General features: G+C 50.2%; 3 protein-coding genes across 3 annotated transcripts; 1 reads left to right on the plus strand and 2 right to left on the minus strand.

Moving 5' to 3' along the window:
- Nucleotides 1–6,744: 6,744 nt before the first annotated feature.
- LOC120713777 (myb-related protein Zm38-like) lies at nucleotides 6,745–7,967 on the minus strand. Its single transcript, XM_039999748.1, has one exon. It carries the CDS (start codon nucleotides 7,897–7,899, stop codon nucleotides 7,129–7,131), a length of 771 nt encoding a protein of 256 aa, XP_039855682.1. The 5' UTR covers nucleotides 7,900–7,967; the 3' UTR covers nucleotides 6,745–7,128.
- A 3,839-nt stretch (nucleotides 7,968–11,806) lies between these two features.
- LOC120713778 (probable L-ascorbate peroxidase 4, peroxisomal) lies at nucleotides 11,807–16,257 on the minus strand. The gene is made up of 9 exons (XM_039999749.1): nucleotides 15,981–16,257; nucleotides 15,039–15,163; nucleotides 14,023–14,072; nucleotides 13,846–13,911; nucleotides 13,718–13,766; nucleotides 12,706–12,788; nucleotides 12,552–12,631; nucleotides 12,359–12,461; nucleotides 11,807–12,235 (listed from the first exon to the last, which is right to left on the minus strand). Exons 1-9 carry the CDS (start codon nucleotides 16,091–16,093, stop codon nucleotides 12,035–12,037), a joined length of 870 nt encoding a protein of 289 aa, XP_039855683.1. The 5' UTR covers nucleotides 16,094–16,257; the 3' UTR covers nucleotides 11,807–12,034.
- Nucleotides 16,258–18,687: 2,430 nt separating this feature from the next.
- LOC120713779 (beta-galactosidase 11-like) lies at nucleotides 18,688–23,435 on the plus strand. The gene is made up of 15 exons (XM_039999750.1): nucleotides 18,688–18,972; nucleotides 19,056–19,168; nucleotides 19,297–19,363; nucleotides 19,474–19,566; nucleotides 19,726–19,869; nucleotides 20,064–20,158; nucleotides 20,290–20,395; nucleotides 20,554–20,638; nucleotides 20,840–21,126; nucleotides 21,204–21,388; nucleotides 21,523–21,632; nucleotides 21,770–21,879; nucleotides 21,961–22,170; nucleotides 22,277–22,422; nucleotides 22,542–23,435. Exons 1-15 carry the CDS (start codon nucleotides 18,688–18,690, stop codon nucleotides 23,056–23,058), a joined length of 2,553 nt encoding a protein of 850 aa, XP_039855684.1. The 3' UTR covers nucleotides 23,059–23,435.
- The last annotated feature ends 319 nt before the right edge of the window (nucleotides 23,436–23,754 follow it).

Here is a 23,754-nt window from a genome sequence, read left to right on the forward strand (position 1 = left end):
ATACTCAGCCTTGCTGTTGAAACCCTTTTTCAGGTATGAGTTTTGAAGATCAGATCGCTAGCTTCACCTATCCTTGCTCGTTGCCTCCTGGCTGGTCTGTAGAGTGGGATACGTCTGCGACCGGCAATGACTATGACGAGTGATACCATGCTTGGGCTAGCCTGGTGTCCTTTTTCGACGTGTTGTAGCCGTCGTGTTTTAACTTCCGCTGTTTTAAACTCTGAACTTATAGTTGTGGCTTGTATAACTGCTTTACTACGTTTGGTCTTGTATTAATGTTTTAGAACCAGTTTGTAATAACTTTTATGCCTGTGATGTAAAAATTGTGGTTGTAATATCTCTGGACTCGCCTTCGTGTGGGGTATGCTTGTTCGATCCGAGAGCCGGTGATTGTATCGGGACGTTACCCGACAGACCAAGAATTGTTCCGTTTGAAGTGCGTTTGAACTGATATTGCCTTTATGGTGATGGCCTGCGCACTTGAGCCGGGATAATTTAGGCGGTTCTGCCACACTTGGTGAAGACTGGTGTCCTGATTTCTGGCTCCGGGGGTCCGGCGTTGAAGTCCGGACCCCCAGAATTGCTTGGGGAAGGAGTCCATTCCGCTATGAAATCGGCCAGGATCTGGCTCTTGACTGCATGGCGAGGCTGGAAGTCCAGCTGGAACTCAGCCAATTCTGCTGCCCACTTGGCGATATTGCCCGTGGCGTTGGAGTTGTGCAGGATCGCTCTTAGCGGGTAAGAGGTCACTACAACAACTCGGTGTGCCTGAAAGTAGTGGCGTAGTTTCCTGGACGCAATAAGTATTGCATAGATAAGCTTATGCGTCTCAAGATACCTGGCTTTTGCCTCGTGAAGGACTTCGCTGAAGTAGTAGACGGGCTTTTGGATGGTCCGGACCCTGGTGACCGGGTCCGGCTCGCCCTTATCCACCACGTCAGGTCCTTGTACCCCCAGCGGTTCTGGGTTCCCACTGGGACGAGGCTACTCCGGACCACCTTGTCCGGGGTCCGGACCTTCAGACAGAGGTGAGGCTGACGGGCCCCCATGTCCGGGGTCCGGCTCACCGTCCTCGGCCGGGGAGACCCTGGTGTCCCCCTGGCGAACTTGCTCCATCATCTCGGCGACCAGCACCATGCTGACCGCCTCTGCAGACGTAGCAAGATACAGAAACAACATCTCACCGGGCTCTGGAGCCACCAATATTGGCAGTGAGGTGAGATGCTGCTTCAGCTCCTGGAAGGCTTGTTCAGCCTCTTCGGTCTAAGAAAATGGACCGGACCTCCTCAATAGCTTGAAGAAGGGGAGGGCCCTCTCAGCCAGCCTCGTTGTTGGAGTCGGAGTTGTCGTCGTGGTACACACCCTTCAGCTCCCGAGCGGGGGATTGGTACCCCAGCTCCTTCTCCTCGGCCGCGGCCCCGCTGTCGGAGGCCTTCTCCTTACCAGGCCGCTGGTGAGGAGGGGGTGAACTGTCCTTGCAGGACTGCTCACACCGCCCACTGACCCACTTCGCGAGCTTCTGGATCTCACGGCAGTCAGCGGTGCTGTGGCGAGCGGTGGGATGCACTGGGCATGAACCTCCGCCGCCACCTTGCGGGCGAGGGCGTTTGCCATGAGCATTCTGGCCCCCAGCCGCTGCTGCTACGGCTGGACCGCCTGGTTGCGGCTCCCCGCGACTCTGGTTCTTGTTCTTCTTCTTCTTGCCACCGCCCTGAGCGGTAGCACCGGAGCCACCAGCTTTGGCATCTCCGTCTTGGGGGGCTGAGTGCCATGCGCGGCCCTCAGCGGCCCTGGCACACTTGTCTGCCAGGGAGAAAAGCGTGGTAACGCTTTCCACCTCGTGCGTCGCTAGCTTCTCGAGCATCTTCTCGTCATGTACCCCCTGATGGAAAGCAGTGATAATAGATGCATCGGAGATACGAGGAATGGTACCCCGTACCTTGGTGAAGCGCGAGATGAATGCCCGGAGCGTCTCTCCGGGTTTCTGCCTCATAGCGTGGAGGTGGGCCTCCACTCCATGCTGCTGGTACGCACTGGCGAAGTTCGCAGTGAACCTTGAACAGAGCTCCTCCCAGGACTGGATCGTCCCAGGAGTAAGGTTCATGAGCCAAGTCCGGGCTGGCCCAGACAAGGCTACATGAAAGTAGCTTGCCATGACGGCGTCGTTACCACCAGCTGCTGTGATGGCGGTAATGTACACCTGCAGGCTTGGGTATCCGGGCATTCACCGGAGGCTTGGGTGCCACCACGTCCAAGTTGGCGTTGAGGTTGCGGCCCTCAAGGTTGAGACGGCGCTCTCGCGCCCTCTCCACGGAGATGCGGGCGTCCTCACCAACACGCCTGCGGTTGAGCTCCGCCCGCAGGTCTTCTGTTCGTGCACCCCTCACTGTTTGGGAGCGCACGGATGCCGACGCGGCGCCCTGGCGCCGGTGGTACGGTACCACCGCATTGCCAGGCGGAGGTCGTTGCCCAGTCTTTGCAGAACTGGGGGAGGCCTGAGCCAGATGGAGGAGACGGTCGACGTCGTCCCGCCACTGCCTCAGGGCGTCTGGCGAGGCTGCAGCAGCCGGAGCGTTGCGGAGCAACTCCCTAGCTGCCGCCAGCGCTCCGCCGCTCGCAGCTTGTGAGGGGGCCCTTGACGGGCGCCCTGACTCCTGCCGGCGAGCTGCGCGCGCCGCCGCCGACGGTGGCTGCTCCACAGGCACAGTTGCCCCTGGAGCAGGAGCGCGAGAGGCGTGTGGCGTGGAGGACGCCACACCCTCTGTCATCTCCACGTCGTCCACCCGAACCATGGAGACGAGCAAGAGATGAACCGGAACCAGCTATGGCCCCTACCTGGCGCGCCAAATGTCGTGGTGTGGCAAACCACAGCCGGGTGGCGGAATACACCCGCCTAAGCCCAGAGGGTGAGTACTCGAGGGTTAGTTAGCGACTAGTTCGATCTCGCTCAAGAACACGATGAACACAGCAAGTTTAGAGTGGTTCGGGCCGCCGGAGCGTAATACCCTACGTCCACTGTGTGTTGTATTGCTTGAGACTGGAGAGCTTGGAGCTGAGTCCAGAGTGTGTCCGAGAGTGCTCTAGAGTGCTTGTCGTGTACAGCGAACGCCTCCCTTTTATATCTCAAGGAAGGCGCATAATGGCCGTTGGGTCCCCGACAGGTGGGCTCATCGATGTAGTACAAAATAACGTACTGCTCATATATTATGGCATCACAGGCGAATGAGATCTCTCTCCTGGATTTCTTTGCCTGCTCCTGGAATCCCCTGTTCAGCGTGTCCAGGCGCTATCTTGTCGAAACGACGCCAGGCGTAGCAAGCGGCGTCGCCTGCCACGTAGCTGAACGGGCTGTGTAGCTTGTGGCATAGGAGGCATGATGGAAAAGTGTCGTGCCGTCGTGTCCAATTAATGCGGCAGACGGGCTCTGTGCGGGTGCGGCGCATGCGGCTGCACTGTGTAACTCGGTAATACGCGGTCTACAGTGAGAACTGACAAAGTCTGCCCCGCGAGCCGCGGCGGCAGAGCACGCCTCAACCTCCCGCATTGAATGCGGTGGGTGGGCGAGTCTTCCAGCGGAAGACTGGCGCCCGCGCCCGCGGAATACGTGGTGGCTCCTGACCCCGCCCCCCCGGTGGTATGTTAGCTCTACACGCGTGGGAGGTCCGGGCGGGCGTGAGGAGGTGTCGGACCCCTATGGGAGGTCCGGGCGGGCGTGAGGAGGTGCCGGACCCCTATGGGAGGTCCGTGATCTCGGTGGTTGGCTCGGAGCTTCCCTTCCTCGGGGACACGTGGCGTCTCCGGACCCGTCCCATGGCGGGGAGCGGATCCGGGGCCGTTGGCCCGGTGAGGTAAGAGCCTGATCTGTGGCCCCCCGGTTGCTCCGCCTTTTACCGCGTAGTTACGGATGACTACGCGGGTCCTATCTTACTACGCGGGTCCTGCCTTACTACAATAGAAATGGGTATCCTGGTACAGAATACCGACAAGATCAGTGAGACTGCAAGTGAAGCTGAGCCAGGACGATGGGGAATGGGCACGAGAGCTGTGAACAGTGTGAGATGGAGGAGGAGAAGGAGCAGTCCAATCGAATTCATGAATCCTGGCCGGCACCTAACCGCTCAACTTGGGGACGGAGGTGAAAGCGAGTTGCTCATCGATCGTCGCCGGTTTGGGAAATGGACGGGCAGGTTCAGAGTAGCGGAATCCAGGGTCAGCGGACGCAAGTGGAAACCACCACCCACAAATCCGGGGCTGGCAGCCAGAACAGAAGGATCATCGTCGGAGTACTACCACCTTTTTTTCCTCATATTCTATTATTATTTAGAGTATCTTTTTCATGTCGTGGTGAAAAGACCACGATGTAGCGTCGAAATTGCAGGCGACAAAGGCCATGAGATCAAGCAAGTGAAGCTGAACCATGGACGACGAGGAATGGGCACGAGAGCTGTGAACAGTGCGATCGAGGAGAAGGAGCGAGCAAGGCAAGCAATCTCTTCTGTGCTTGCGATTGGTTGGTTCCTGCCCGCTCCAACTCCCAAGGGATCACGGAACATGTCCTTCCACCACAGGGCTGGACTGGAAGGTGCGTGCATGTCGGCAACCGATCTGAATCCGGGACAGGTGTCGATGCATTCAGCCCGCTGGGTGTACCTACCCGATCCCGGTCGTCATCGTCATGGCCCCCGGCCGCCACGACCTCCCCAACCATCCAGCCACCATGGCAACAGTCTCACGCTCAAACTCAAACTCGCCTGCACCAAAAAAGACCAAGGAAAAGAAAGAAAATATAATTATTTGCAGGAGCTTATCAATCCGCCGCCGTGCTGTTGCTGCAGGATTCTACTACTAGCAGGGGCGGAGCCACCACTAGGGCGAGCAAGGGCGGCCGCCCTAGGTCCCTGTGGGCGAACTCCACATCATACAGGTAGTCCGCAGCTCCGGCGAGGTCCCATGGCGGAGCGGCGGCGCCCTCCGACGGAGAAGAACGGCTTTCGTCCGTCAGCCTGAGATTGGGGGCGACCTGGCGAGCGTGGGCCGCTGGCCTGGTGCCTGGTGGGCTGCAGCTTGCGCCCTACGGCCCAAAAAAAACGCGGGCGTCCTCTTCCAACACCCACCCGCATCGAGCCGCCGCCGCTCAGCGCCTGAACCCCGCGCCCTCCGCTCCTCCCGGCTCCCCCCTCCACCGCTCGGCGCTCGCGCCCCCGTGCCCCGGTCGCCGCCCCCGGGCCCCGGCCGCAGCCCCCGGTCCCCCGCCGCCGCGGGGATCTGCCTGCAGGGGCGCAGCCGCGCAGGGCAGCAGGGCCAGGCCGCGCCCTCCGCTCCTCCCCGGCTCCCCCCTCCACCGCTCGGCGCTCGCGCCCCCGGGCCCCGGCCGCCGCCCCCGGTCGCCTGCCGCCGCGGCCCGCGGGGATCTGCCTGCAGGGGCGCAGCCGCGCAGGGCAGCAGGGCCAGGCCGCGCCCTCCGCTCCTCCCCGGCTCCCCCCTCCACCGCTCGGCGCTCGCGCCCCCGGGCCCCGGCCGCAGCCCCCGGTCGCCCGCCGCCGCGGGGATCTGCCTGCAGGGGCGCAGGGCAGCAGGGCTAGGGCAGCAGCCCGCCTCCGGCCGGCCTTTCCCCGCCCGCGCAGAGCAGCCGACAGCAGATTCAGGAAGGAGCAGCGGCAAGCCGGCAACGCAGGTGAGCAATCCTTGATTCACTTCAAATTGATTGGTTGTTAGATTGCATAGTTGATTGAGCTTGAGATTGCTTTAGCAATTTTAATTGCAAGGGAAAATACTGGATCAAGTCATGTTTTATGCCTTTTTCAAGCTGATGATAGAGGACTGCTTGCTGCTGTTCGTTAAATCTTCATTTTTTAGTTTACAATATCATGTGACATGTGTAGGCTAACAGTAGAGAAAATATGTGTCTAATCACAGTTTCTAGCATGGTTATATTGATGACGTGAATATCATGTGACTCCATTTGTCTATTGAAATATCTATTATTGATACTTCCATTATTAAAAGGTAACATCTTGATTCTTGTTGGTTGTTCTACCATTTTTGCTCAAAACATGCAAGCTGTCGTTAGTAGCGAAAATTTTAGAGTATGAGTCCGCCCTAGGTGAATTCTCGGGCTGGCTTCGCCACTGACTACTAGGCTGTTTGGACGCTCCGCGCCATGGGAGTTCTTGGCATCTTGACATTCCTGTCGTGAGTGACTGCACCAGCTTCAGCAGGATTCGATTCCCTTCCGTTCCATTTGTGATGAATGATGATCAGCCGAGTCCTCCGGCGCATCGGCGGCATTCATGGCGGTGACGGCGACGCAAAGCGGCGCCGCGGCTGCCGGCCAACTTGGGTCGGCAGCATCCGGAGTGGAGCCCCGCAAGTTGCCGCCGCCCGGCATGGAGGAGCCTGAACGCTACTCCTCTGATGCGGCCTGCGGCTCAAAGGAGACGATGGCGACGTCAGAAAGGGAAGATGAGCTTTACATGACTGGCTGGGAACACTGTTGCGTCGCGTTGCTCTTGCTCTGTCGTCCATGGTCCTCTCTCTCTCGCTCGCTCGTGACCAATAGACGATGGCAGCGGCTCGCTTGAAAGGAAGGCACCAGCACTTTTTTCAGAGCGCAACAAAGACCATAGAGAAAAAGGATCTAGTGATGTTCAGAAAACAGAGCTGAGGAGACAGGACCGAGCTGATGCTGATCATCATCATTATCTAAAATGAAACGGAGCAATAGCTTTGTTTTTCTTGAAAAGCTGAAACAAAGCAATCTCATTAACTCTCGTAACACAAGTCTTGACAAAGCAGAGAATCTAGCCTTTGCTCTTGAGAGAAACAACCTTGGGACTGAACATTTACATGGACCTAAGGTTACCTAGCATCAGAGTATACCATATAACTTTTCCTGGCTTTAAGCCAGCCAGTAATTTACACAAAATGGAATGAGAAGAGAGCAGGGAGGAGGACAGGAGCCACAAATCCTCCTCACGACCTCACCCGTCTTCGCTCTGCTTCGCATCCTCTGCTGCACTACAACTAGAAAAACCCTCCTACAAACTGCTAACCAACTTCCGCATGCCTATCAAACAAGAAAGAACAGCCCAACAAACAAACGAGATTGTTGATTTCGCTGGGGTGGTTTCACTTCATCTCGAGGCCTCTGAAGTCGAGGAGCATGCCGACCCTGAGCCCCAGGAAGTGGCTGTTGCTGCTGCAGGTGCACCCGGCGGCGCCCTTCTGGAGGCCCAGGCTGCAGCCGAAGCAGAGTCCTAGAGTGCCGTGGCCGGCCTGCAGCATCTCGCGCTTGACGGCGGCGGGCTTGACGAGCTCCTGGTCCTCTTCTTCCTTGTGGCAGGGCGGGCTGATGCAGAGGTCGAGATTGAGGTCGGGGCACCTGGGCGGCGGCTTGAGCTGCTGCTGCTGCTGCGGCGGCGGCGGCGGCGGCGCCTCGGCTTCGTCGCTGAGCTGCTGCTGCGACGGCGCGTCGGGCTGGAAGGAGATGGTGACGTTTCTGGCTGCGTCGGCGATGGGGCGGTGTGTGACGGGGTCGATGCCGCGGCTGAGGAGCTTGCGCTTGATGTGCGTGTTCCAGTAGTTCTTGATCTCGTTGTCGGTGCGGCCGGGGAGGCGCGCGGCGATGAGCGACCACTTGTTGCCGAGGAGGCTGTGGAGCTTGACGATGAGGTCGTCCTCGTCGGCGGTGAAGTTGCCGCGCTTGAGGTCCGGGCGGAGGTAGTTGATCCAGCGCAGGCGGCAGCTCTTGCCGCAGCGCAGCAGGCCCGCGGCCTTGGGGAGGGAGCGCCAGCACCCCTCGCCGTGCGCCCGGATGTAGGCGACGAGGCGGTCGTCCTCCTCCTTGGTCCAGGCGCCCTTGTTCGTGTGCGCCTTCTCGCAGCACGGCGACCGCCCCATGGCTCTCTGCTCTGTGGTGGTGGTGGCGGCGATTGGGTGGTGGTTGGGTATCCCTGGAGAAGGAGCGGGGATGGGGAACAGGGGAAGGGAGGCGCGGGTTTTATAGGATCGGAGTCGGAGGAGGCCGGCCACAGCCGGCGGTTTGGTTGGTTGGTTGGTTTGGTTGGGGATGATGGGCTGGGGCAGGGTTAACCATTTCGTTTTCCGGTCAAATCCCGGTGTTTAGCGGAAACGGAATTCCGTTCCGAAATTTCGGTAAATTTCGGCGAATTTTGTTGAATTTCGGTCGAAATTTATTGAATTTTGAATTTGAAAACGAAATATATCGAAAAATACCAAAATTTCGGATCCCGGTAACTAGCGGAAACGAAAAATTTTCCGAAATTTCGGCGAAATTTCGCCGAAATTGTTAACCCTGTGCTGGGGTTGGGTCGCTGCTGCTGCTGCTGGTGGAGGTAGGCAGCAGCGGGGGTGAGGTGAGGTGACGTGGCGGCGGCGCGACCCGACCCCGACCCGGGCAGCCTACCTGCATCGGCGCCACGTGGACTGACTGGTCTCTGGTAAGCACAGGCCTATGGACTCGTTTGGTTCACGCTAGAAATAGTAGCATAGATGTACAAAATCAACTTCATAATCGTCATGTTAGGAATCCTAAAGAATTTAACGAGACATTTGGCCATATAATTAGAAGATAGTTACTGTAGCATCAATATATCTAATTATCGATTAATTATTGTCATTAGGTTTGTCGCGAAAATTATCGATTAATTATTGTCATTAGGTTTGTCGCGAAAAGTTACACCTATCCGTAAAAATTTTTTACAAATAGATTTTATTTAGCACTTTATGTATGTGAGATTTTTTTTCTCGACCATGACGGGCGGCACGCCGGGCGAGGCAGGCCATGGCCGGCCGGCCGGAGCGAAGGCCCAAGGAATGCTATGGGAGGGCGGCACGTGTGGGCGGCGAGGCGGTGACGCAGGCCTATCGCCTGCTCCTGTAGGAGTTATCTGTCTATCTCTAGCTGCTTCATTCGCCGCCCACCGAGGTCGATCTCCCTCCACACCCAACCAACACCTAAGCTGATGATCCGACGGCGTCGGCCTTACTCTACGCTACTCCTTGCTCGGCTGTCCGATTCGCGTCGCGTACGGTTGTGCCGGTGTGCCGCCGAACCAACGCAAATCCATGTGCCGGACGCCCTAAACAGACGTGTTTCTCGAATCCATGTACCATCACTGCATTGTATACTTAAAGCAGCCAATTCACTTCGGAATTCATTCAGCTCTTCCGCGTTAAGCCGAGGTGGATTATCTTCTACAATCCATGCTTCATTTCCCTTCCGAATTTCATCCAAACTGATTGGGTCATAATTTCTAGTAATTGTTTTGGACCTGATGCAGAAATTTTGAATATAGGCATGTATTATTTCTAAAAATAAACTGAACAGCAAGGCAGTGAATGTAAACAAGCAAAATAAAATGTACCTTTGATGCAATCTCAAGTTGCAATGAACATAGACAATATCATTTAGCCTTTGATGCTCAATTCTGTTCCTCTTTTTGGAGTGCACATGCTCAAACAAGCTCCAGTTCCTCTCACATCCAGAAGCACTACAAGTTTGACTTAAAACACGCAAGGTCAGCTTTTGTAAATTTGGTGCACTGCAGCCATATGTTTGCCACCACTCATCTATGTGGAAAAAATAGAATTACTACTTGCTGAAATGCAATGGGAAAGACAACAATATAACACAAGGAGACTTACCAGCAAGCATGTGTTGTCGATCATTTTTAGCAGTTGAACGCTCAAAGTCACCTTCTCCCATTCTGAAAATTCTCATCTCTCTTGTTAAAGAACTTCGCAGAGCAAAATCTTTCCCAGCATATTTCTCAATCACATCAAGAACCCCGGAAGTAGTGAAATTGTACTTGTCTCTAAGCTCATCATTATACTGGTTGTGAGGATTAAACCAGAAGCCAGCAGCATGAAGATTCTTATCAAAGTGTTTATCCCACCTTGCATCTATGTACTCCAAAAAGGGCCTGACAAACTCTTTCTTTCTCTGAAACCTCTTCACAATTTCATCTCTTGAAGCATGGAAAGCTGCAAACAGATAACCCATGGCAGGCCGCTCATCGCTGTCCACAATTCTCAACACCCGAACAATTGGTTCTGATAATTGACAAATAATAGCACAATATTTCCAAAAGGATTGATCTAGCACAGCTTTGGTAAACTTTTTCCCTTGTGTTTCCTTACAATATGCAGAGGTTGTCCACTCCTTGGAGATAAGCATTGCATGAAGATCAGCCTTATGCTTGTATATGCTTTGCAATGCAACAAAATTAGTAGCAAAACTAATAACTTGGGCTCTGATACATGCATCTTTGAGCTGGATCTGCACAAACCTCCTCCTGTTAGTTCATCATCATCATCAGCTCGCCTACCAACCACATTCTCCGACTCCCAGGGGGCTGCACAGCCTTGGTGCCGGTGATCATGCGGTAGGTTTTTGGGTCTGGTCATCGGCTCGCCGCCATGACGTCAGGCCCCACCACTGTTCCTGTTCCGTTCCGTCCACATATTCCAATCCAAACCATGACCTTGAATTCAGCCGCGCGCGATCCGTGAGGCAAGCTCCCAGAGAGTCAGGCCTCCATGGAGCTGAGCACCGGGTGCCCGTGCTGTGCAAACTAAACATAGTTGATGACGAGCACCGTGCCATCCTGGCATCCTCCTCGCCACAAACTAAACGTGCCAGCACACTGTGCAGCCCACGGTTGACTTCCACTGTTCGTTTGGTTGTAGGCAACTAGGGTAGGGCCCAGCCCGGAAGTCAACATAAACGTGGTGGTTAAGGGCGCCGTCAGCCGCGTACTACGCACAAGACCTTGTGCTGCTAATCGCCACCTGCTTTGCTTTTGACTCGATCGGTTCCAGCCGCCACCCGCCAGTTTCAAGACCTTGTGCTGGCTTGCTTGTCTGCTCGCCCAGGAGATCCAGTTCGATGCCAACTGGAACCTCCTCCTCGCGTCGCGTGTTCATGGTGCAAATCTGGATGATAATTTATTGTTATTAGCGTGAAAATACTAAAAACTAGTACCAAGAAGCTAGCTAGCCAATAACGCACGTGTCGGGTGTCGTTGGTGCAACCACTGGCCCAGAGTCCAGACCAAACCCCTGCATCTGCTGTTGCTTTACACAGCTAGGAACCAAATCCTTTCTTTTCTTATCAGGTTCAGGGGGCGTATGGTATTCCCTTTCACTTGCATCATGCACGACTGCTACTTGCTTCGGGTGTATACAAAAAAGAGGAAGGAGGCCTCTCGTCTCACGACATGGTATGCCCTGACAGTTACAGTTTAGGTTGTTTAGGCTGAGAATCATCTTCATCAGACATGTTGGATCCACCTTGGTTTCTCTTATCTTTTTTTTTTTGAACCGATTGGTTTCTCTTATCTCAGTAGTATTTAGTAAGGCATCTGGTTTGACCATAAAAGGCCTGGTGCAGCACTGCTCTACGCAACGGCCGCCTGTTGCACGGTTTGCAGGTTTGAAGCAGACAGGTAGCCCGCGGTCTGCAGCGCTTCTAGATTGCCGTTTCAGATCTTTTTTATATGATCCGTAAACTGCATGTTCCCAGGACTTGTAATTTGTAAACAGCAAACCGAGTTCAGTTCGGACGGAGAATCATCATAGATTCTAGAAGATTATTACGGCCAAGGTTTGGTTCCAACTACTTCACTCTTTGAATGCACGAGATCTGCTCAGCCTCTGAAACATCGTCTTCAAGGAAAAAGATTATGCCCACGATCATGAGAACACGACACATGAAAATTTATGAGAACGCAACATTACTCCCCAGAGTCCCAGTTCCTCAGAGAAGTTCCAAGTGCAACCCAAGTATAGATTACACAGACTCCAGATACCTTCACTAGCTGGCCATGCCATCTCCATATCATTCTCATTGAAATATTCACGAGTACAATGTAAACATGAAGGCGATGTTTCTGTTCGTAAGAATTTCAAAGTATTTTCAGGGGCAATGCCGCGGTTCCTTATTGCTATGATCCTGTTATTCGGTCTTCATACTTACTAAGCGAGGAAGCGGTGCGACAAAGAACTTTGCCATCTACTTGGCCTTCCTGGAAGCCTCGTATAAGTAGCCAGCGACAACTACAGCCGCAGCAACTGCTACCCCAAAGGCACCCTGTGCAAGCACGGCACCGGTTGGAAGATCTGATTTTGCAGATGCTGCGCTGCGAGGAGCAAAGCCAAGCTCTGAGAGTTTCTTGTGGGATTCAGCGTAGTCTTTGAAGAAGGCATCTTCATCCTGTGACATGAAACAAGGACATGGTTCTCAATCAGTGGATCTGAATCCTGTATGATGACAAGAGACACTAACATACTAACGAAGTAGGCCACTGTACTGAAGAAAATTAAAAGTCCAGCGTACCTTTGCATAAAGCTCAACATAGTGCCTAAATTCAGGATCCGACAGAAGTGCCTTGTCAGTAGGGAGCTGCAGAAGCCCCTCAGATTCCCCCTTCAACAGCTCACTGCGATAATATAAAAGATAAGTGATCTACATAGCACTGGTTTTCTGTATCAAATGTAGTCTACAAAATGAGTAGAAATATTCAACTTACAGAAAGTACGAGTTATCAAACTTTAGAGGCTCTTGTGTCCAGGCACCTTCGAATCCAGACCTCTCAGGATGAGCCTTTCCCTAAAAGAACAAACAAGATTATTAAATTGGGCTTTTCAACAAAAGAATATATCTTCACACAGTATAACAATTACCAGAGTGTGGCCACCAGATAGAGCAACAATGTCTTTGTCTGTTAAGCCCATCCGATAAAAGATGTCCCTCAGATGTGGTGCACCTATTCATGAAAAAAAATACAAAATCCAAGAGCAAGAGATGTACATCAGAACAGATATGTTCTATAATAAGTATTTAATAACAAGCACAAACCAGGACAAAAATATCAAAGCTAGATCCTCATGCCTGCTGTATCCAATATTAGTTATATGGACAAACAAAAGAACATTTCCTGAATAGAAAATGTTATATGTGTTGCTTAAATCTTAATAAAGCTTCAGGGCAACCAATCATGCAGCTAACATGGAGCCCGGATAAATGCAACAGTTTGATTCTGAGAAGCAGGACGAAGATTTTTATGCATTAATGGCAACAATATCCAAACTTCCTTCCGTCACCTACACACACATGAATATTGCACGAGCACACATATGCAGATTTTGTTGTGCAAACGAATAATTCTAAATGACAAATTCTGCGCATGTGAAAATAAAAGAAAACTAGGACACTGCAACTGTACTGCATCAAATGGGCTGTCTGAAACAGAAATTTTTTTTCTCGAATGCGCAGGAGAACTGCGCATCAATATATTAAGAAGAGATTGTGGGGGTAAACCCCCCCCCCCCCCCAAAAAAAATGTTACAGGGATAAAGGGTCTGTAACACACCCTCAAAAACTAGTACTTTCTCCCTCTTAAAACCTGGACACTAACAGGGACCAGACCACACGAACACACACCCTCTTCAGCTAAGAGGGAGCTAAGGCGAGGAGATATGAAACTCCTCTAGCCCCTGCTACAGACCACAACTGGACCTCCTCTCTAAAGGCTTCCACAACCCGGGAAACACAGAATTAAAATGCGCATTCCAGACATAAACATGAGCAGTGCAGTAAAAAAACTTGAAATTCCATGATTATTACTTGCCAATACCATCCAAAACACATGATCAAAAAACAATGAAAAGCACAGGAAACAATACTAGAATGTACCTTTCTTAGCATCTGGTAGACGCCCTTCACGGGGGCACACTGATGAGTCCTGATTTGTGTCAAACAGTTAAGTAGTGAGCATCAAGAAAGATGCATACATTTATTAAAAAGAATGTTATGTCACATACGCGTCTGCCAGGAACAAACTCAACAGTTGGCCCACCAGTCACTTCAACTGCAACCACTCCAGCAAGCTGCGAGTAAACTCTATCATGTTAGTTAATAAAAAAACTCAATCAAAAAAGGAAACGAAAAAGGAAGATATTTTAACCTATAGAAGAGCAAACTCAAGCATTCCAAATTACCTGATAAAGGTCTGCGTATGTTATCTTTGGGTTCTTGGCTTTGATAGGCTCTAATAGAACAAAAAAAAGGATAAGCAATAGCAGTGTTTTCCTTTATTACAACAACAACAACAACATAGCCTTTTTTCCCAAGCAAGTTGGGGTAGGCAGTGTTTTCCTTTATTACAGCGGAGAAAATAAACAACAAAACAATAAGTATGCAAATCACCATCACCTCACATGGAGAACAATTTACGCACAAACAAAGCGATACCATAAGTTGCAGTTACTCTAAGACACCTTTTGATTTTACATTTAAGGCTTTATGGTATACATGTAACCATTGTTATGAGTATATAATCTAACCGTGTGACAGGGCAAAGACCTAAGCAGAGCAAAGCTGATCACAGTTCAGGTAGAACTAGAATATGTAACTTGTCTGAGTTTTCTCCAACCACTCCATTGTGCTCACATGTGGGATTGAGAAACAGCAGTTAGGGATGCAAGTGGGTACCCATTGGTGTTTTTGGGTTTCTCATTTTAGTTCATTTTCTCTCCCAAAATAATTACATAGCATGCCATTCTAGTTCATTTATCAAATTATGGGTCGACCCAATGACCCAAAAAAGGTGGGACTTGCATCCCTAGCAGTTGTGAAAGCTGCATCGCTCTTCTAGAAACAAATGTTCTAACCAAGCAGAATAGCAGATATTTATGGGAAGCACCTGTTTCTTGAGTAGCTAAACGCACACTACAGTTTCCCAACTTAGCATCCCAACATTACAGACATGAAAATAAAATATTTTGTAGCCTGGCCTTGACAACATTGAAGAAACCCATGGCCAAAGAAAATGAGTTTCAGCAGATTGATTTCTTCGAAGTCGTCATTCATGTTGAGCATTAAAGGATGCCGTTGAGCAGATTGATGTGAGTAGCTCATGCTTGTTAGGTTTAAAGGATGTCGTTCAGATATTCTCACAAGGAAGAATATTCTTTAGTAGGTTTCCACTATCATATTGAGCATTAAAAATGCATACCAAGAAGATCGATAGCAATCTTTAAACCAGCATTAGAACCATGGGTGTACTCTTCCTCAAATCTAATCGAACCATTTGCGCCACCAGTTTTTGTTTTCACATCATAAGTTCCAGCATCATGCCATCTGCAAAGGAAAACAAAAGAGCTAAGTCTTCAGTGTTCCAACAAATGGCATAATGGTCTAAGGCAATCCATGAAGCAGAATGTATCCCTGGATTAACCATGCAGATATCGGTGGGCAAGATGCAAATTTAACTAGCTATCACATCAACACCATAGAGAGGAATCCAATATATCTAAAAGCATGAATTGGGAACTCCAGCATCTGTTGAAGCGGCCCTCTACAGAATTGTGCTTGTCTTGAAGCTTATGATAAGCTGTTAGCAAGCGAGCACCAACAATGTTCATTAATTAGTGGGTCAAACATTTTATCTCGAGTCCTATGAGTAAGCTAGAACAGTAACTTGTCTGAGTTTTCTCCAATCTCTCAACTGTGCTTGCATGTGGCTTATGGTTGCGACAGTTGCATAGTAGCTACTGTAAATATCCAATATCTCTTATTTGACAGAGGACTATTTTAAGAATTCTAAGATTACCAATCAAACGATAAATTCATCACCCCTTGCTTTTCACTCTTCAGAGCTGGGGGACGCACGCAAGTTGCTCGATAAATTGCCTCGCCAGAACCCCGAACCAAACCAGGACAAACCACGCACGGTGCCGGCAGCACGGAACCAGGCGCGCAGATCTCGCACGCCAGTAAGGTCAACAGTGACGCACAAGACCAGCAAGCAAGCGCACGCGAAAGCACTAGAGCACCCAGCGAGAGTCCAACCAGACACACGCGGACAGATCGGACTCCCCGCGTCAAGCAGAAGCAAGCGCGAGCAGAGGGCGCGGGGAGGCAGGGTAGGAGCAGGGTTAGCGGGGAGCCTACGTACGCGAGACGGAGCATGATTGGGGCGCATCCCTTGTTGGAGATGAGGGCGCGGAGCTGGCGGCGCGCCCTGTCGACCTGGCGCAGGTACTCGGCGTCCACCACCGGAGCCGCCATCTCTGCCGCCGCCGCCGCCGCCGCCGCGGAGCGCCCTGGAGATCGGGGGAGGCGAAGGCGAGGAGGCGTGTGCTGGGGAGCAGCGCAGCGGGATGGGATGGAGGCAACAGACAAGGCCGGCCGAGGAAGATAACGCGAGCAAGCGAGGGCATTCGATTGGCGTTCAGGCGCTGTTAAGTTGCAGCGCAAAAAAAATTTCGTTAGAATCTTACTAATTTAAAGTACTAAATGAAATCTATTTATAATTTTTTTACATATATAGATTGTAAATCGTGAGAGGAATCTAATGATGCTAATTAATCTATGATTAATTAATAATTACCGGATGGTTACTGTAGCATCACTGTTGTAAATCATGGGTTAAGTAGGCTCATTAGATTCGTCTCGCGATTTACAGCTCATCTATGCAAAAAGTTTTATAAATAAATTTCATTTAGTACTCCATACATGTGTCGAAATATTTGATGTGACGGTTTTTTATGTTAAGAGATTTACGGATGGGAACAAACAGGGCCTCAATCCATTGGCGGCGCCAACAAACCCGCTCCACGGGGTGGGTTGTTACGGCTACGGGTGGGGCCAGCAACATAATGGGCCAATTGTCAGTCAGGTTAGAGAAAATGTCCTCTTTCCCTCTTTCAATTATCTCTTTCCCTCTTTCAATTATCGTAAATGTCTGTTTTTCCTCCCTCAACTATAAAACGAGACGTAACTGCTCCCTTATCTCTTTAATTTTTTTCTTTTATGTTTACTTTGATTGAATGTTTAAAAATCATAGTACATAAAAAAGTCATAAAATGATAAATCTAATTTTGTTGGACTCTCCGTGTGTAGATCTATACAGTAAACATATGCTATGATATATTTTAGTACAATTTTTTTGCCGTAGCTTTAGGTATATATTTTTTCTGTAATCATTTCATAACTACAGTTCTAAGGTCCAATTATGGTGAAATTTTTATGATTGAATGGTCATTATGTTCATGAGCTACATTAAAAATTTCATACTCATCGGAACATGTATTGCTGAGTTATAGATTTGTCTAGATAAATCTAGATAAATCTATAACTCAGACTTACATGATCCAATGAGTATGAAATTTTCACCACATGTAAACCATGTAATAGCTAGCACACCATAAAAATTCCACCATAATTGGACTATGGAAATTGTAGCTATAAATTAATTACTAAAAAGATGTATCTAAAGTTACAGTAAAATTTTTATATTAAAGTATACTATATCATATGTTGACTGAATAGATCTACTCACGTAGAGTCTAACAAAATTAGATTTTTTTATTTTATAATTGTTTTGTGATTTGCTATGATTTTTTAAAGATTCAACTAAAATAAACATAAAAGAAAAATAGAAAACTCACTCAGAGAAACCAATAACTACAAATCTGAATACATTGATCCAATGAGTATGAAATTTTTACTACAGCTCAAGCATATAATGATTAACCCATCATAAAATTTTTACCATAATTGGACCATGGAAACTATAGTTATGAATTAATTACCAAAAACCATTTATTTAAAGCTACAAAAAAACTATAGTTATGACGGTTAGTGAAAATGTCCTTTTTACCTCTTTCAAATATCGCGAATGTCCATTTTTCCTCCTCAACTATAAAATCAGACATAACTGCTCCCTCATCTCTTTAAAACTTTTTTCTTTTACCTTTACTTTAGTTGAATCTTTAAAATCATAACAAATAAAAAAATAGAAAACATAAAATATAATTTTGTTGGACTCCATGTGTGTAGATCTATATAGTGAACATATGCTATGACGTACAAAATTAAATTTTCCATTTTATGATTTTTTTATGATTTAGTATAGGTTCAACCGAAATAAATATAAAAGAAAAATAAAAAACCATTGAGGGAAACAACCATGGAGGACATTTGTCCGGTTTTAAAGGAAACCTTTTCCTTCTTGTTTTCTCCGCTCAGCTCAGCCCAGCCCAGCCCACTTTTATTTTTGTGTGTGAAAGCCTCGGGGCTTTTTCTGGCCCAATCAAATGCAACCGGGCTTTGTCCACAGATTGCCCAACATCTTTCCTTTTTCGCGGAGAAGATTAAAATCAATCAAATCACAGCAAGAGACGACGAGGTGCTAATCCAGTAATCCATTTAAATGGCATTAAATGGCAACATTTCTAGGGAGGGAAACTATTACTAGCTACGAGCAATGAGATCATTTCCTACCATTTTTGCTCCTGAAAGATTTTCCAGTAAAAAAGACCATCACAAACCGCCAGGAACGCCATGCATGCACCGGAGCACGGCAACCGCTGGCCTGCATGCCTGGTGGTGGTGAGGGATGCTGTCTGTCGTGCCGCGGCAGCCGTTCCCACACGCCGCCCGGTCTCGTTCGGGACCCGCGCGCGGCGCCCGGCGTTCCCGGGTGGCCGCTCGCCCCCCGCGGCGGCCTCCGCGCCCCTCCCTTCCCGCGCCCTTCCTATTTCAGGATCGCTAGCCCCGCGGACCCCCAGCCCCTAGCTAGCCCCCCGGCCTTCTCTCTTTCTTCCCCACGCCCGGCCGCGCCCGCTACCTGCCCCCCGCACCACCGCATGCGCGACAGCATGTCCGGCCCCCGCGCCCGCCTCGCCGCCGCGGCCGTGCTGATCATGATGGCCTCCGGCGCCGCGGCGGCGTGGGAGCTCACCAAGAAGGGCACCGTCGTCTCCTACGACCGCCGCTCGCTCATGGTCGACGGCCACCGGGAGATCTTCTTCTCCGGCTCCATCCACTACCCGCGGAGCCCGCCGGACATGTGGCCCGACCTCATCGCCAAGGCCAAGGAGGGCGGCCTCAACGTCATCGAGAGCTACGTCTTCTGGAACATCCACGAGCCGGAGAAGGGCGTGGTATGTAACTAGGAATCCCCACATGATCATCATCACATCATGCATGCATTGGTTCCCTAATTATTCATGGTTCCTTATTGCAGCTCAACTTCGAGGGGCGCTACGACATGGTCAAGTTCTTCAAGATGATCCAGGACAACGACATGTACGCCGTCGTCCGGATCGGGCCCTTCATCCAGGCGGAATGGAACCATGGGTTTGTTCGTGTGGCGTCTCCTTCACTCGCATTCTGATCAATCTTCACAAATCGATCGTGTCTAATAATCTGCACCCTTTTGCATGCCTTTTCCATTTCCTTCTCCTCCGTGCCGATTCTTTTTGCAGAGGGCTGCCCTACTGGCTGAGGGAGGTCCCTGACATTATCTTCCGGACCAACAACGAGCCATTCAAGGTTGTGCTGCAATTTCTCAGCAACTGTCGATTGTGCAAATATCCATCCATCTCTAATTAGAAGACATTTGAGAAGAAATAATGGATGGGATTTTGGTCTCCTCTTTGCAGTCGCATATGGAGAAGTTTGTCAACCTCATTGTGAAAAAGCTCAAGGACGCCAACCTGTTTGCATCGCAAGGAGGTCCCATCATTCTAGCACAGGTACGTTCACTCATCATCATTCAGAATTGTTGCTTCAGCCTTTTGAATCTATCTATTTGGTCTGATGATTAAATTAAGGGACACTAGGTTTAATTTGCACGCTCCTTTACTTTCTGATGAAATATTGTTTATGACCAAATTAAATTATCTGCCTGGCAGATTGAGAATGAGTACCAGCACCTGGAGGCGGCGTTCAAAGAGGAAGGCACCAAGTACATCAATTGGGCAGCCAAGATGGCCGAAGCTACCGACACCGGCGTGCCCTGGATCATGTGCAAGCAGACAAAAGCTCCTGGTGAAGTGGTAACTTTGTCGTTGTCAAAACATTTTTCAGAATTCCATCATAACAACTTCAGCAACTGATAGGTGTACATACCTGTTACTGGCCGAAACCGTCAATATGCATGATAGCATACATGTTCAGCAAAAGCTTGTTGCTTTGGAAAGAGCCTAGCAGCAGCAATAATCTGACAGCTGCCCCCCACCCCCCCTTATAGATCCCTACCTGCAACGGGAGGAACTGTGGAGATACATGGCCAGGTCCAATGAACAAGACCAAGCCTCTCCTGTGGACTGAGAACTGGACGGCACAGTAAGTTATCCGATAATCCATTAGCTTGTCTGTGTTCAACAAGCTAGATTACTATCCATGTCTATCACTTCATCAATGCACTTCTCATTGCAAATAAAATCAACTACTATTTTCTTATTTTAAACAAACAGGTACAGGGTATTCGGTGATCCACCATCCCAGCGTTCGGCCGAGGACATTGCATTCGCCGTGGCGCGCTTCTTCTCTGTGGGCGGTACTATGACAAACTATTACATGGTACTCAACAGTAGTATGATCTTCTTCACATCATACATAGGGGTTCAAACAAATAGCAAAAAGAAAACCGTCCAATTTATACATTAAATTAGGATGAGACTATGTTTTGATGCTGAATTTTTTTACCATCACATTTGTTTGAAACTCTGAATGAATAGTACCATGGAGGAACAAACTTCGGAAGGACAGCTGCTGCCTTTGTGATGCCAAAATACTACGATGAGGCACCTCTTGACGAATTTGGTAAGGCGCACACATATTTAGCAGTCCATCATAGCGGTCAATCACAATGCTAGTTTCCTTTTTTTTTGGGAACAAAATTGCTAGTTTCCTTAGCTTTTGTCAACTCTGAATTAAGAGTAGTCCCATTAATGTAGCTGTGTCGATGGACTACATATAGGAGTAGTGATACATGGCTTGCAACAATTAATAATGCTTGTTCAGGCCTGTACAAGGAGCCTAAATGGGGCCATCTTCGGGACCTGCACCAGGCGCTGAGGCTGTGCAAGAAGGCCCTGCTGTGGGGGACGATGTCGACGCAGCCGCTGGGCAAGCAATTCGAGGCGAGGGTGTTCGAGATAAAGGATCAGAACGTGTGCGTGGCGTTCCTCTCCAACCACAACACCAAGGATGACGTGACCCTGACCTTCCGGGGGCAGCCCTACTTTGTCCCGCGCCACTCCATCAGCATCCTCGCCGACTGCAAGACCGTCGTCTTCAGCACCCAGCACGTACGTAAGCGATTGCATCTGCTGCCATGGAAGAACGACGTACGAACCAGCAATGTCGTGAATGCTGCTGCTTGCAGGTGAACTCGCAGCACAACCAGAGGACGTTCCATTTCGCAGACCAGACGGTGCAGAACAACGTGTGGCAGATGTTCGACGAGGAGAAGATCCCCAAGTTTAAGCAGGCCAAGATCAGGACACGCAAGGCGGAGGAGCTCTACAACCTTACCAAGGACAAGACCGACTACGTCTGGTACACCTCCAGGTACATGCGTATGGTTGCTGCTTTAATTATTTGCTTGGCAAATACAATGAAGCTCCTGCTGCTCGATGCAATAGGTGTCGTGTCAGTTCTGACTTGTGAGCGCCGGTGAATGATATCCGATCCATGTGCTGCAGCTTCAAGTTGGAGGCCGATGACATGCCGTTCCGCCGTGACATCCGCCCCGTGCTCGAGGTCAACAGCCATGGCCACGCCTCGGTGGCGTTTGTCAACAACGTCTTCGTAGGTAACTTGGAGCTAGCACCTCCGATCCATCCATTGTTTCCTCCGTTCTATCTCTTTTCATGGTTTCCACCATTCTCTGAAACTTGGGGAGAGTAGAAACAAGGTCACAACTCTTTCGGAAAAAAAATATGTTTGCAGGATGTGGGCACGGGACCAAGATGAACAAGGCGTTCATGCTCCAGAAGCCCATGGACCTGAAAAAGGGCGTCAACCACATCGCCGTCTTGGCATCAACACTGGGAATGATGGTGGGTATACATAGATCATCGATCCATGCATTCATCAGAAAACATGTATGATGAATATGATACAATAATGGTTTGTTTCAGGACAGTGGCGCTTACCTGGAGCACCGAGAGGCCGGCATCGACAGGGTGCAGATCACGGGGCTCAACGCCGGCACGCTGGACCTGACGAACAACGGCTGGGGCCACATCGTCGGCCTCATCGGCGAGCAGAAGGAGATCTACAGCGAGAAGGGCATGGGCAGCGTCGCCTGGAAGCCCGCCGCGAGGGACAAGCCGCTCACATGGTACAAGGTAATTGCGCTAGCTGCATCATCTGCATCGAAACACTAGCAGCTTGCGACGACAGTCGTGTGTTGTGTGCTAACTACCTGATTAAACTTGTGCGTTAATTTGTCAGAGGAACTTCGACATGCCGTCGGGAGATGACCCGGTGGTGCTCGACCTGAGCCCCATGGGCAAGGGCATGATGTTCGTCAACGGCGAGGGCATCGGCCGCTACTGGATCTCCTACAAGCACGCCCTCGGCCGGCCATCGCAGCAGCTGTAATTAAGATCTTGGTTGCATCGTTAATTTTCTTTCTACCATGATGCATGATCCAATAATATAGTATATGCTAGCTGATGATGATCGTTGATCGACCCTATATATGAATCTGCTGCAGGTACCACGTTCCGAGATCCTTCTTGCGCGAGAAGAACAACGTGCTGGTGATATTCGAGGAGGAAGGCGGGAATCCGGAGGCGATCATGATCCTGACGGTGAAGCGCGACACCATCTGCACCTTCATCTCGGAGAAGAACCCGGCGCACATCAAGTCGTGGCAGCGCGAGGACAGCCAGATCACGGCCAAGGGCGGCGCCGGCGGCGACCTCAAGCCCCAGGCCACGCTCACCTGCCCGCCCAAGAAGGTGATCCAGCAGGTGGTGTTCGCCAGCTACGGCAACCCGCAGGGCATCTGCGGCAACTACACCGTCGGCAGCTGCCACACGCCGCGCGCCCACGACGTGGCCGCCAAGGCCTGCGTCGGCCAGCGGACCTGCACGCTCCCCGTCTCGGCCGACGCCTACGGCGGCGACCTCAAGTGCCCCGGCACCACCGCCACGCTCGCCGTGCAGGCCAAGTGCTCCAAGAGGCCGCCGCCCGGAGCACCCGGGGGCCCTGCCGCCGCCGCGCAATGATCACCTGATCAACCAATTACCAAATCGGCTAGCTAGCTGGCCTGGTAGTGTAGCTCTCTCTATCTTGTGATCTGATGATGATGATGATGATGCCCCATTATTCTATCTTGAGATGCTAGCTGCTGTAACAGTACACCGCCTGCAGCTTGCTTGCTTCGCGGACGTGGCTGATGATGAGACGTCGTTAGTTGATGCCATGCGTGGGAGGTTGGGGATCGAGTAGATTGCTTGCGTGCATATTGTCGATCGGTATTATATTGTTGTATAAGCTTGCTTGACATACATGTAGGATTAGATTGTTAATTTGATGATGATGATGAGCAAAACATGTATGCAGATGGTCGTTGATTTTGTGATTAATAATGGTCGTGTAATAATGGACAGCCTAGCTAGTGCACTGACTGACACAGATCATTATTCCTGGTAGCTGAATAGCATCGATCCTTTGTTTTGATTCTTAATTAGATCAGTTAAGCAAACAGATTTATTAAGAAAAGAACAACAGCCTATAGTGTATTTTTTTTTCATTAACCATACCATGATCTCTTATTAAGCCTATGGATACAGCTTTGATCGATATTCAATATTCAATAATGCTAAGAGCAACTCCAGCGGAGAGACTAAATTTGAGCCCCTATATTGCTTTTAGGAGTCAACCTATAAAAATTTAGGGGCTTCAAACTCCAGCAGGATGAC

Source organism: Panicum virgatum, chromosome 6K (assembly GCF_016808335.1).
Source record: "Panicum virgatum strain AP13 chromosome 6K, P.virgatum_v5, whole genome shotgun sequence".
Taxonomy (NCBI): domain Eukaryota; kingdom Viridiplantae; phylum Streptophyta; class Magnoliopsida; order Poales; family Poaceae; genus Panicum; species Panicum virgatum.

Coding starts and splice junctions, on each gene's coding strand:
- LOC120713779 (XM_039999750.1), top strand. CDS start 18,688: ATGTCCGGCCCCCGCGCCCGCCTCGCCGCCGCGGCCGTGCTGATCATG. Junction 19,364..19,473: donor CCAACAACGAGCCATTCAAG/GTTGTGCTGCAA, acceptor TCCTCTTTGCAG/TCGCATATGGAGAAGTTTGT. Junction 21,389..21,522: donor TACGTCTGGTACACCTCCAG/GTACATGCGTAT, acceptor CATGTGCTGCAG/CTTCAAGTTGGAGGCCGATG.
- LOC120713778 (XM_039999749.1), bottom strand. CDS start 16,093: ATGGCGGCTCCGGTGGTGGACGCCGAGTACCTGCGCCAGGTCGACAGG. Junction 12,789..13,717: donor TCTACCAGATGCTAAGAAAG/GTACATTCTAGT, acceptor TTTCATGAATAG/GTGCACCACATCTGAGGGAC. Junction 12,236..12,358: donor ATGTTGAGCTTTATGCAAAG/GTACGCTGGACT, acceptor TTCATGTCACAG/GATGAAGATGCCTTCTTCAA.
- LOC120713777 (XM_039999748.1), bottom strand. CDS start 7,899: ATGGGGCGGTCGCCGTGCTGCGAGAAGGCGCACACGAACAAGGGCGCC.